The sequence below is a fragment of the Prinia subflava genome, chromosome 7 (assembly GCF_021018805.1).
Source record: "Prinia subflava isolate CZ2003 ecotype Zambia chromosome 7, Cam_Psub_1.2, whole genome shotgun sequence".
Taxonomy (NCBI): domain Eukaryota; kingdom Metazoa; phylum Chordata; class Aves; order Passeriformes; family Cisticolidae; genus Prinia; species Prinia subflava.
Genome location: NC_086253.1, coordinates 12,280,172 through 12,293,193, shown reverse-complemented (window position 1 = coordinate 12,293,193; position 13,022 = coordinate 12,280,172). Strand labels below are relative to the sequence as shown.

Below are 13,022 nucleotides of genomic sequence, written 5' to 3'. Positions count from 1 at the left end.
TCCTGAAAATTTCTCCTTAGTTTCAGTGTCAATGTCTTTTGAAAGAGCTGTGAAAAGCATGGAGACTCACAGAGGCATCCCTGCTCTTCACTGGCTGTAATGAGAGCATCAACTCAATTGTTCCTTGATGTCTTCTGATGTTTCCAGTGGTGCTACTAAGTTAACAGCTTTTCTGAACCAAAATCTCTGTCCTGTCACAAAACAGAACTGTTTTCATGGCAACAAAAAGGAGTCTTAAATTTACATTTCACTGATCTTGAAAAGAATTCACTGACTTGTGGGTTTGTAATAGTAAAATTTTGTTAATTGCTGGTTTTAATAGGATACATGGATGAGAAGTTCCAATTACTTTCCACTAAGCCAAATGAGTCAATGAAAATAAACCTTTCTAGTGGAAAATAGGTTACATGAATGCTGTGTGCTAGCAGAACATGGAAGCAGCCAAAACAACTCTGTTATGATAAACCAGCCTCTGGTTATACTGAAGGTTTGACACTGCCTGAATAAATCCTGATCATTTCTGTGTGACAGTGAGGTCAGGGCTACAGGCTTAAAACAGTTTCATTGTTAGCCAATGCATCAAACATAATAATAATAATAATAATAATAATAATAATAATAATAATAATAATAATAATAATAATAATAATAATAATAATAATCCCTATTAATTCCAGTTATTCATGTCACTTAGCTTCAGTGCCAGTCTAAATAGAGAGAGAATCATGTTCTTTCATGGAATCATAGAATGGTGTGGCCATTTTCACGTGGCCAGCTTCATGTGAGCAGTCACACTGAATCCTGTGCACAAGGAGTGAACACACCTACCATGCTGTGTATTATTTTCAACAAGTAGCAAACCTTTTCTGACTTCAGGATTGTGTTAACCAGGCTCTGGTCATTTCCAGGCATCATTATTTAGCAAAGGTGAGGATTGTTACCATATTTCATACCATCCAGAGGAACATCTGACCTCTGATGACATTTTTCATAGCACTGAGTTATACACCAAAATGTAAAATTCCCAAAAAGATGCTACAGGCTTTTCACGACAATCTTTTGCTATTTGGTCTTTGTTGAAAAGGAGTGGTAGATTTGTCCAATTCCAAATTCCTTTTGCTTTTCTGTTAAATTTAATAGTAAAAGCCTATGTATTTGAAGTCCAATTGTTTTGGTTTTTTTTTTTTTAGCTCAATTGATGGGTGTTTAACCAGACATCATAACAGAAGCTAATGAGATGTTGAAAAGGTCTGCTTTAAAATTATGCTGCTGAAGGATTACACCAAACTGACCCACACCATCAAGACCATCTGGGCTGACAGCTGAGCATAAACATTCAAATTCTCCTTCTCAGTCCATGATATCACATTGTCAGACTGATCAGATCAGTGACTCTCCACCTCCATGGGAGTGGAAGCAGTATTAAAAGAATGTTATTTGTGGTTGCTCTGCAAAGGGTCAGCTCTGCACAGATCTCTCTTCTTAGTCATGGTCTGAGTCTTTCCCACTTTGTGCCTTCACTATGTGCTAGTTCCACCCCTTTCTGAACTTGCCTTTCAATTGATGATATCCTGAGACAGGAATTATTATAAATTTAATTGACTTTTTGCAGTGTAATCCTCCATTCATGCTTGCCACTGTTGTATTTTGTCTCTTTTTCCTTTTAAACTGTCTCAGCTTCTGCTGTTTTAAATCTTAGGAATTTGTCAAGGGAGCTTCACCTTGGTAATTGCCTGTACCATTAGTCATCATCAGGATTTCTGAAGATCTTGCATTATCCCAAAAAAAGACAACTAAAACTTACCATTGTCTGTGCTAATTTTTTTTGCAGCTCACACCATCAGTGGTGACGTTAAACAGATATTCACTCTTTCCTGCTCTGTACTGCACTGCCAGTGAGGACAGGTTATGAATTGGGGCTTCATCCTTAGTACATTGTCCAGATGACTTTTTGCAATGGTAACATATATTTATGTTCCTCATATCTTTTGCCAAGCTCTGACAGCAATATTTGACCTTTTTGTTGTTGTTGTTTATGAATAAGAAATCATTTAAAATTCATTAATGAGTAACTTTGTCTTCAAATAATAGTAATTGGACTTCATATTAGCTTAAATTTTTCTGACATAGAATGTTTACTACTATTCTAAGTTGTATTCAGAAAGTTAATTAGTAATCTTCCTGGAATTGCCATCAAAGTCAAAAGACATTCTTAGCAGACAGTTTTAAATTTTCTTTATGGCCTGTGCTCACTTATGTGTGAGGGAAAATGCAAATATTGGTGTCAGTATATATAACCATGGGAGGGATCAGAGTTTGATCTCTACTTTGATATAAAGCAATTCCTGTTAAAGTAAAATACACAGATTTTGTACTAACAAGCATTATAACTTCCCTGTGAAGGTGACCATCTCATTTCACTGCCCTTGCAACCAGGCTTCTAACCAAAGCAGCATGGTAGGTGTACCATAAGGTGCCACAATCAGCTTTATTCACTCTAAACACCCATACTGCCATCAAAAGGGACTGTGCTTGTGCTCTCCTCTGTTCCTGCTGTCTGCAGCACGCCAGACATGGTGTCTCTGTGACTGCCTCATTTTCTTGTCAGCTGTTCAAAGAACAAGCCTTTTCCTGGATGATCATGTGCTCTCATCATAGAAAGGGTTCATAAAATGCTAAAACACAGTTGGAGAGGTCTTTGAGAGATATTTGGTATGGTGTAGGGCCTAAAGCATATGTTTCTCATGTTGGGAAATCTAAATATTGTCTAGTTCCTCTCATTATTAGGCTGGATGAAGATAGAATCCTTTCCCGTGAAAAGCCAAAACCAATTTGAACAGGAGAATTTCTTGAAATGTTCTCATTTCAGAAAAAAAAGTCAGAAATGCACTCACCCTAAATGGACCTAGACAGCAATAACAGTGAAGTAGAAATCATCACAAATCGATACTCAGAAATTTTTCATTTCAAAAATAAGTGAAGATCTTGATTTTGTAGTTCTTTCTCTTCCTTCTCTAATAAAAAGATGAAAAATGGATAGAAGGCACAAAGCAAAATGATGAGAAAGACTCCAAAACTAGGTAACTTTCTGTTTGCTTTCATTGGAGCTGAAATCACATCCTTACTCCTAAGAACAGAACTTTCATATTGCTTTGTATCCTTCAGATTATTTATTTATCCTTGAGATTATTTATTTAAAAGAATAGTTTTTTCTCTCACCTCCTCCTGCATTTGCTCACACAAACCATCACAAGAAAGAATTGGCTTTTAAGTTACTCTTTTTTTTTTTCCCCTGGACCACCTGAGAGTACTGCTGTATGCCTCTGAAACAGAGTACCCTGTCTCAAGATGGAGTCAGCACACTAAAATCTCCAATTAGGAATTGTTATGTTAAAAATCTGGACTAATTTTAAAGAGGCATAAAGATAAGAAAATTAACTTTAGTTTTTAATTTAATGCTCCCAAGAAACACTGTGGGAGAGAGATGCAGCCACAAGGGCTCTTCTGATCAGTACAATTAATCTTTGCCAGTAAACATCTATTTGTGCTCAATCCTTCAGAAAGAATAGCTAATTTCATCTAATCTGTGTTAAAATTCCTGTGGAGCAAAGCAGCACATCCCCACAGCTTCCACAGAACAAGAAAGTTTTGTTTTTCCAGAGGATAATGATAACAGCAGCCCCTGGATTCACTGGTGCTTCTGGTGAAGCCCTTACTGGGGCTACCATGGGCCAACCTTTCCATAGACTTTAGGGAAAAGCTGATGACTTTGTTCTTAGACCAAAATCCTACTGCAGTTTACAGCTGTAAGGCTCTGTCCTGACTTCTGTGGCTTGCAGACAAATCCCTCCCAGTGGCTCACAGAAGCTGACACATCCCTAAAAGCATCAGATGTCTTGTCTTGATTTTTTTGTTTGGTGACAAACCTCCAATTTTGCAGACAAGGTCTGGACATTGTGGGGTGGCACTCAGGAGTTTCAGTTTAAACTTCCTTCAGAGAAAAGCTGTGATGATTTGCAGTCTGTTCTACTTGTCTAAGGAGCAAACTTTGTTTTACAGGCTCCAGATAGCTGCCTGATACATTTTTTAGAATAGATGTATTTAATGGCAGTATCATTTTAATTTGGCTTATTGGGGGTATAAGCAGCTCTGGAGAGAAAATTTCATTTGATCTTGGGTTCAAACAGATTCTTGTTTACCAAGGAGTCACAGTTTCCTTCTGAATGCAAAATCTCATCTCTTTTTTTTTTTTTTTTTTTTTTTTGCAGCTTTTATAGTATAGCATTAGAAACACAATTATGTTCTTTTACAGAATTAAAAAGGAAGAAGAGTTTTGAGAATCAATCCTAAGATCTTTTTTACTTAGCAGCTTGCTTACTTTCAAATGCTAATTTCCTTTAGAATTTTAATTTTACTTTTGGTTGTGGAAACACATGCCTGTTCTGTAAGAGTGTAAATTATTAGCTGATTCACCAAATTCTTCTAGGCTGTTTTTATAGCATTTCGGAAAATGGTAGGCTGTTTTAGTTCTTTCCAGTATTCATTTTAACTAACACATGCAGAAAATTCCCTAGCCATTTGGGGAAAACCCCACTCACTTTAATGATGTGATGTGAGGTGGATTTCGCTAATTACAGTGTAGAACCCCGTGATGCTGGCACTGCTTTGGATGAACATGGTCTAAATATTCTGTGAATTTCATCAAATGTGTAGCTAAATTGCATGTGAAGTACTGCCTTGTAGGAGGATTGACATAAGGAAATCAGAATGCCTGTAATGCATCACAGCAGATGTTCTTTAGCCTACTCTTTTATCTATGATATCAGCTATTTATTTATAGAATATAGAAATAAGAGTGGTAGAAACAAATTACATTTCCAGTTTTCCAGCACCCTAGTACTGAGATTTTCTCCCCATTTTAATAAGGGAAAAGGTTGCGTTCCTTATGTCTTCTTTGACATGTGACATAGGTGGAAGATAAGAAACTCTTCCATCCTGTTTTCTTTTTTTTTGAAACAGAATTTTCCTCTGAAAGCAATTTTAATGGAAAACTAAACTTGCTGCCAAATTAAAATGCTGTTATTTTCCTTGATAAAAATGACGCCTTATGCTGGGAAAACAAAGCTGGTTTTGAACATTTGAATGGAATTCAAGTTTACCTTTTCAGATTTCCTTCTGGCCCAGTTCAAAGCTGGACTCCATTTCTGTGATGTGACACTTCTTCAAACATATTGGAATCTGATTCTTGTATCCCCCTCTGTAGATCCAGATCTTGTACCTGTTTACAACTCCCGTAGCCCAGCACGCCACCAGCTCAGAGGGAACAGAGCACAGCGCAGTGCTGTGAGCACACCTCTGAAAGGGAGACCCAGCCAAAGATCCATCCTGCAGGTGGCTTCACAAGGGAAATACAGAAACAAACTGTTGCGAAAAAGCCTCTTTGGATCAGTCAAGAGTTCTGAGATGAAAGTCTTTTGACAATACAGGAATGTTTCACTTTGATTGAAGAAAGTGAAGCATATTTCTTGGTTTGGAAAGACAAGTATCTGTCAGGGAAAGTGTAAAATCCCTCCCTCCAAATATAATATTGAATTAGGAGCTTTCAGGCTAAAATATGGGAATAGGAGTAACAGTTCTTTACTAGGAATATTAAAAATACAAATGCAGTAGTACAAAAAAACCAAACAAGCAAAACAAACAAAAATCCTAGAAAAAACCCTGACAGAGTCAGAGATAGGACCTGACACCCTGTTGTCAGGGTGTTGGAAGCAGTCCAAATAAGTCCTCCTGGAGTGACAGATGTGGTTCTGTTGGAGTAGAGATGATCTTATAGAAAAAAGGGTTCAGTGCTGGTGAGATGGGTCTGATCTTCCTCCAGGAATCCAGTGCAGACAGGCTGCTTGGTGTTCCTACATCTCAGTTTTTACCTTGGTAGAAACGTTTGGCTGTCCCCCCACTGGGTGGAGCATCTCACACTGGGATAGTGTACTGTGTCCTGTCACTGGTGATCCTTAATGGCCCATTAACAGAAGATATCCCCCAGAGGGTGGACAGTGGTGAAAGAGATAAGAAACACTGCCCCATCTGGTTTTAACAGCTGGTCTATTATCAGAAGGTCCTCCTCCCTCTTGGAGTTACAAGAGATTAAAGAAAACATCTCCCCAACTACTTTCAACAGATGAAATAGAATACACATTTTTTTTTGTTACATAACCTAAGACAGTATGTAAACACTATCAGACTAAAATACATTGTACAGTTCAAAACAAAATTAGCTGAATTTTAAATAAAATTTGGTTTACATACAATGATCTTAAATTCTTTCTAATTGCAAATAAAGTCTGAATAATTATAAAAACATATTAACATAATTAGTTTATATTGAGACTAAAACACTCATTAATCACGAAGAACTGAGGCATTGTAATGCAATTTAAATACAAAGTCCCTAAATATTATCAGAAATATCATGATTTATCATTGGTGAGATAAAACCAGCTCTGAATCTTCTTTTTGGTTATGTATCTCTACCTAACTAGTAAATTTCCCAGTCAAATAATGTATAGTAATGTCTTATTATACTCAGAAACCTATGAAGCTATACAGATTTCTACTCTTCATTCACTTCAAAGGCATCCTGGCTTTACCATCCTGTCAGCAGAAATTCATTTCTTCCCTAATTTAAGCAGTGTCTTTCTTCACTAAAGCACTTGCCATGAACAGAGCATGATGGAATGTGACTCCTTATGACTACCCAAACATTTTATGACCCTTAACTTAATTTTTAGGCACTCTTCATGTTTGTCCTGTCTATGTCCATTCAAGCAGGGATTTTATTAGTGGTATTGAATTTCTATGACTGTGTGAACTTAGTTACTCATCCTGTGTGTTTTGTGTGGAAGGACAGCAACAATTTTAGCAAGACATGATGGCTGCTAAGATCCACTGAAGTCATTTCAGCCTGTGGCTCTCCCTGGAAAAGGATGGAGCATCTGAAAAGTAGACAGACATAGAAAGAGAACTGCAGAACTAGTTTGAAATCCCAATGGCAGTGCTATCCAATGACTCTCAGGTCAAACCATACAGGCCAAATCTAGAAGGAAATTTGATTTAATTACCGTTCTGTTTTCCTGATTCACAGAAACAGGAAGCATTAAACCACTCCAAAACAGACCTGTAAGACAGGGGTGACACTTAAATAAAAATCTATTTTCTTGGCTAATGACCAAATCATATCTCCTTGTTTCTATTTTCTCTTGAGATCAGTGAGAATGAATCTCAATGTGTTGAAAAGTTCATTGTGTTAAAAATATGATTTTACTGTACACCTCCTGATGCCTTAGTGCTCATGTTCTGGTTTTGGCAACTTCCAGACAGTCCAAATAAATCAGTGGGACTCAGCCAGGGAAGAAGAGTCTGTATTTAGCTGATCAAGTTCTTCCAGAAAGGCCTCTACTTTATTTTCATTCTGCAAGCACTTTCATTTTGTATACCTGTGCTTTGGCCAAGTTCAATTGGATATTTTCTTTAGGAGAAAAGTTCTTTCAGGTAATGGTTATTGAGTGTATTTGGACTAATCACATATACATGCAATTAATAGTCCTCATCTGCAGTGAGAAAACAGATATCAGCTCTACCTAGAATCCACCCAATATTCATATAGCCTCTTTAGCTAAATGTAATTTACACTGGAACAAATTATGTGTAACATGAGAATATTTTGAACAGTAAGACTGCAAGTGAAAGGGTAAAAACATTATATTCCTTTGTGAGATCATGAATCAAACACATAATACATAGTGGTATGCTGTTGACGTAACTTCTTTGGGTCTTTTTGGTTTAAGTAAACTTGGTATTTGTGAACAATGCAGCAGAGGTGAATGAATATAAAATATTTCTTTGTTTTAACATATATCGTTATGAATACAGTGCTGATTAAAAAAAGAATAGGCATTTCCTTTAAAACTGCCCGGCATCTTTGCAATGTGGTTGTAAAAACCCAAGTCTGTGACATGAATATTTTCCCCAAGTATCCTCAGGGAGCAGTGGAGCAAGGAATATTTATTTTGTCTTTCACTAGAAAGTTTTATGCCAAATATCTGCTCCATCAGGGCTTGTGCAGTTTGGAAGACATGCATGAGAAGGTGTGGTGTGAAGTGGAAGTCAGGTTCTGCTCTCAGCTCTGCCACAACGTGATGTGTGGGGTTTGAATCAGTCCTCTGATTTCTGTACCTTCTCTTCCACAGTGGTGTATCCTCCTCACTCTTTAAAGATGGCTTTCAGTCTTCATGGTGCTTTTAGAAAGCACTATCACCTGAGTTGGCTCTTACCTCTCCCAATTATCTGTGTGTCTGAGCCCTAAGGTACTTCCTATACCTAATTTTACAGCTGCCTGGAGATGTAACGATTCATTTTTCTGTAGACAGTGGCAGAAGAATTGGAGCACTTATCTGAGGTCACATGAGAAGACCGTGGCAGTAGGGGTGCTCCTGTGTATAACTCACTCACAAACCACTGCACCATCGTTCTGGATATTCCTGACAGTTTTTGAGTACATTAATATATTTCACCAGGTATCTATAATGGTTAGGACCACTTTTTTTTTTTTTTTCTTTGCATGGCAAGCAGGATGAAACCTTTAATTCAGTTGTGTATCTGTTACCATCATCTGGCTCTTATTTGTTCAAGATCAAACTACTGGAAAATGCTCCACATGGAGCCAATTTGAAAATATGATTCTACACCTAGCAAGGAATACTTGCATTAGAAGTTGTTAATAGAGAGTTGAATCTGTGAAATGGAATGAACTTAAGGTTTATTTGAGTATGACTAAATGGAAGGAAACAAAATTAAGTATATATATATATATACACACAACACATTGCTGAAATTAGCAGGCATCCATTGCTCTAATAGTGTAACATGAAACAGGTGTCAAATGCTGATCTATTTTGACTCTTAGCAAAACATCTGGTTTGCTCCATATTCCTTCTTAGTTTTGAATTAATGGTGACATTTTAAGAAATGAAGGTAGGAAATGAGGGAGGGGAAATTATAATACTTGATTTTTCCAAATTGATGGAAATCAAGGAAACTGGAAATAAACTCTCTCATAGTGTTGTTAATAAGTTTCATTCTGTGGGTTTACTTGTATGAAAAATTATCTGAACACAATACAAACTATTTTTGTTTTCTGAAAACAGTTCATATATTCAAATCTAGAGACAATGTGTAAATATGGTGTAGTAATAAAATGAAAGAAGTGCTCAAAGAGTTGGATTTTTTTTCCCTCAGAGTAAAAGAAAGTATTGTCTTGAGAACTGAAGTATTTTCTCTTGAGTAAGGAAAGCTATTTTTAAAAGAGTAGTAGTCATATTACTGATACTGATGAAGAAAATGTCCTTCTGCCAGCCACACCATTATCTCAGTGGGGCTTTGCACCAGAAAAATGTCATTAACTACCCCACCAGGCACCACAAGAACTAGACATGTTTTGGAGGACAAGAATTTAATACTTGTGATGCCCTCCTTGCACCGAGGAAATGGCAGTGCCTGAACTTGATGGTATTTTCAACATTGGAAATGACAGAGGTCATGAGGAGCTGTAATTCTTCTCAGAGTAGGTGGTGATATTCTGGCATTGAATTTTCACCAGAAAAGAGAAAAACGTACATACAGAATGTGAAAAAAAATCGAGATGAACAAAATTAGGCCAAACTTTCAAGAGTGTAAGAATAAAAACATCTGAGGAAAACCCTTGAGGTGCATGGTTAATGCAGTACCAAGGTGGCAGTGAACTTAGCTCAACCCTTCACTGTTATCAGGGAGGTGCTGCTCTGTTCTAGATGGGATTGTTGCTTGAGGCATCTTAGTGTTGCCCAGTGAATTTGGTACTAGTCTCACCTTCAAGGAAGCCCATTTTTTATTCTTTCCTATTATCCCAAAGGAGGAACTTCCTCAGTTTGTGACTGTAATGTTCTGAGTGTGTTTGAATGATCAAAAGAGGCTGGGTTGTTACACTTTAGTGAATTATCTCTTTCCAGAGAACCACAGTGCCTGCAAGCCTTGCTCATTTTAGATTCAGACTCAGGCATGTTTACATATTTCCTCAGTCATTTAAAATTGCCTTTATTTTCTCTTGCAAAAAATGAGTTACAATCATTACAGCTTAATTTAAATAAGGTTCATGGGACTGTTAGCCACAGAAAAAAATCTTTTATTTCTTAGTGATGATACAAAAATGTAACATCCTACTTTCTACTCAAGTTAAGCATAGAAATTAAGAAAATTTGGTAAATTGTTGTGGCTATGATTTTTAACCACTTATTTAGCTTACTAGTAATCCATCTTCAACTCCATGGTCTAGTGCCTCATTTATAATTTCATTCTTATGAAAGTCCAATTTACAAATAGTCTAATTAAAAAATTAAGTTGTTCTAGTCATTCAGAGCAATAAACACAGGAAAGATGGAAGTAGAGAGAAATAGAAGTTATATGGACAATAAAAAATGTCCTTTTCCTAGCTACAGATAAATGGTTGATCTTAGTTTTACAAAAACAAAATCATTCTTCAAAGTGATGTATTTCAAAACATGTCAGATTCAGAATATAATATAGTCGAGTATTACTGAAATATGGCTTGACTGAAATTGAGATAATTACAGCCTGTTTCAACAATTTCTCACTTGTTTTGGCAACTGGACTCAGCTGAATGACTGCAAGGTAAAGAACAAATTCAAAATAAGCTTTTTTTAAGGAATGTCCTTGTTAAAAAATTTAGTTAAATAAGCAGGAAACATGAGAAAGTTTGAAAACAGAAGAGTGACACAGAAATCACCCACATGCTGTGCTGAATTTTTGGATTATTTTTTCCTATCAAAGAAAGTAATGAGATTAACATGTTTTTAGGATATTTTCAACACTGTGGTGAATTCCTACCTAAATTGAGAGTCATCTTTGACAGCCCAGTGGTGCACTTGGAAAGGATGACTGGTGGGAACAGGATTTAAGTGGATGTAAGTTTATGTGGAAGGGGAAGTTTTGCTAAACTATCTTGTTCATCAGACCAGGACTGGCCAGCAAGAACTACAAGAGAGTGCCCTGCTGCTAAAAGCTCTCAGCAGAGACCCCAGCTGCAGGTTGCTGACAGACAATCCTGCTTCTCAAACCTCTGGGCAACCCTAACTCTTACAGGATTCAGCTCAAAATTTTTCTCCTGATTTTCAGTTTCCAAGCAGGTTATAAATCCTTTGCGAGGTTATGCATTTTTATTTTGGTATCCAAATTCTCAAGCTGCTGTTTTCATCATCTTTGTTTCCTGGAGAACAGAGTCTGCTGCTCTCAGGTCTGTCAGCTCTGGGCTTGATTTGTCTCCAGCAATTACCAGGAAGGTGGTTCCTATACTGCACTTAAACAAGGAGCAACAATTTTTTCTTGAAGGCAATATAAGTAAGCATAAATAGATTAATAGTGTAAATGAGGTATTATTGCAACAGAGAAAGTAAGATATATTAACCCTTTTTAGAGGCTTGAGGGCTATCAATCTTTCAACTTTCTGTGCAAAGCTTAGCTGGAGATGGATAGCTTTTTTGGCAAATATTCAAAGTATTATTAATTTTATAGAATTTCCTCCTTCATCTTGATGTGAGTCACATTTTTGTTGTATTTGTTGTTGTTACCACATTTTTGGGTGGACATGGCACAGGGTGCCCAGAGGAGTTGTGGCTGTCCCATCCCTGGAAGTGCTCAAGGCAAAGTTGGATGGGGCTCGGAGAAACTGGTCTGGGGAAAAGCGTCCCTGCCCATGGCAGGGGGGCTGGAACAGGACAATCTTTATAGTCCCTTTCAACCCAAATCATTCTATGGTTCTATGATTTTTCCAGTGACAGTCTGTCTCCACAATTTTGCTGGTCACTGTTACATCAATGACAAGTGCATAGATGAAGGTCCATGGCCAAAGCCAGGAACATAAGAAAGTTTTAATTAAAAAAAAAAATCTTGTTGCACTGAACCTTGTCATCTCTGGTTCACTGAATTTAGCTCTAAGTGTGATTCTTTTCTGAGAAGGGGCTGTAAAAACTGTATCACACATTGTCGTGTTTGTATTTCAGTGACTGCATCAATTTTGTTCAGGAGGTTGGAGTTTTTTTAAAACCACCAGATACACCAATGAAGATTTGAAGGTCATGCTGTGTTTAAACTCATGTAACACCAATAAAAATGGCATTTCTGAGAAATGAAATCTCACTCACCCTCCCAGCAAAACACTTCAGTGTCTAGAGCAGGCTGTGCTGTCAGATTTTCCTGAAGTGCAAGTAAATCCATTCTACTGCCAACCTCCAATGCAATCTCTTAAAACAAACTTATGCTAATATTATGAAATAGCCTTACAATATTACCATTATATATTGCATTGAGGTGGGAAATTTTAGAAAGGCTGCTCATACTACCTCATCATCAGACAAGCTTCCATCACTGTAACAAAATATGGGAATTTCCCTGAAGAGTGACTACTGTAAAAACACTAACCATATGTTATTACCTATCTGTAGGCAGAGGGTGCTACTTACTTGAATTATTCAGTGTCCTTTTAATAGGGCTCAGTATTTCTGGAAAATGCTGAGCAGTTTTGCTAATGGCTGCATAATGCTAACTAACTTTTCTCTTGTTACTTGGCTAGGACAGAGATGTATTTTTTTTGGAGGTACTGGGCACTGAAGGCATTGATCCAAGATGAACTGATGAACAAAATGAATGCAGCATATTTTAAAGTAAACTTCCTCTTTGCTAGTTATTAAGTATATTTGATGTCTTAAGAGAAAAAAGGGAATACCACATGGTTAAAAGACACTAGTTAGACACACTGAAATTTCTTTTCTTATCTGATTTCTGATTCTGACTTAGCACCTACAAATTATTTTCCTTTTCTTCTCTTCTTTGTTTTGCAGTTAATTTTGACCACTTCCAAATATTGCGGGCTATTGGGAAAGGGAGTTTTGGGAAGGTAAGAATCAACTTATTTT

The 13,022-nt window shown here is 37.0% G+C and overlaps 1 protein-coding gene across 1 annotated transcript in view; it reads left to right on the top strand.

Annotated features, from left to right (window-relative positions):
• The window catches only part of STK32B (serine/threonine kinase 32B), a 158,577-nt gene that overhangs the window by 16,712 nt on the left and 128,843 nt on the right, over positions 1–13,022 (top strand). The window contains exon 2 of the mRNA XM_063401606.1: positions 12,948–13,003. Coding sequence (XP_063257676.1) covers positions 12,948–13,003 — 56 coding nt within the window. The remainder of the gene's footprint in view (positions 1–12,947; positions 13,004–13,022) is intronic.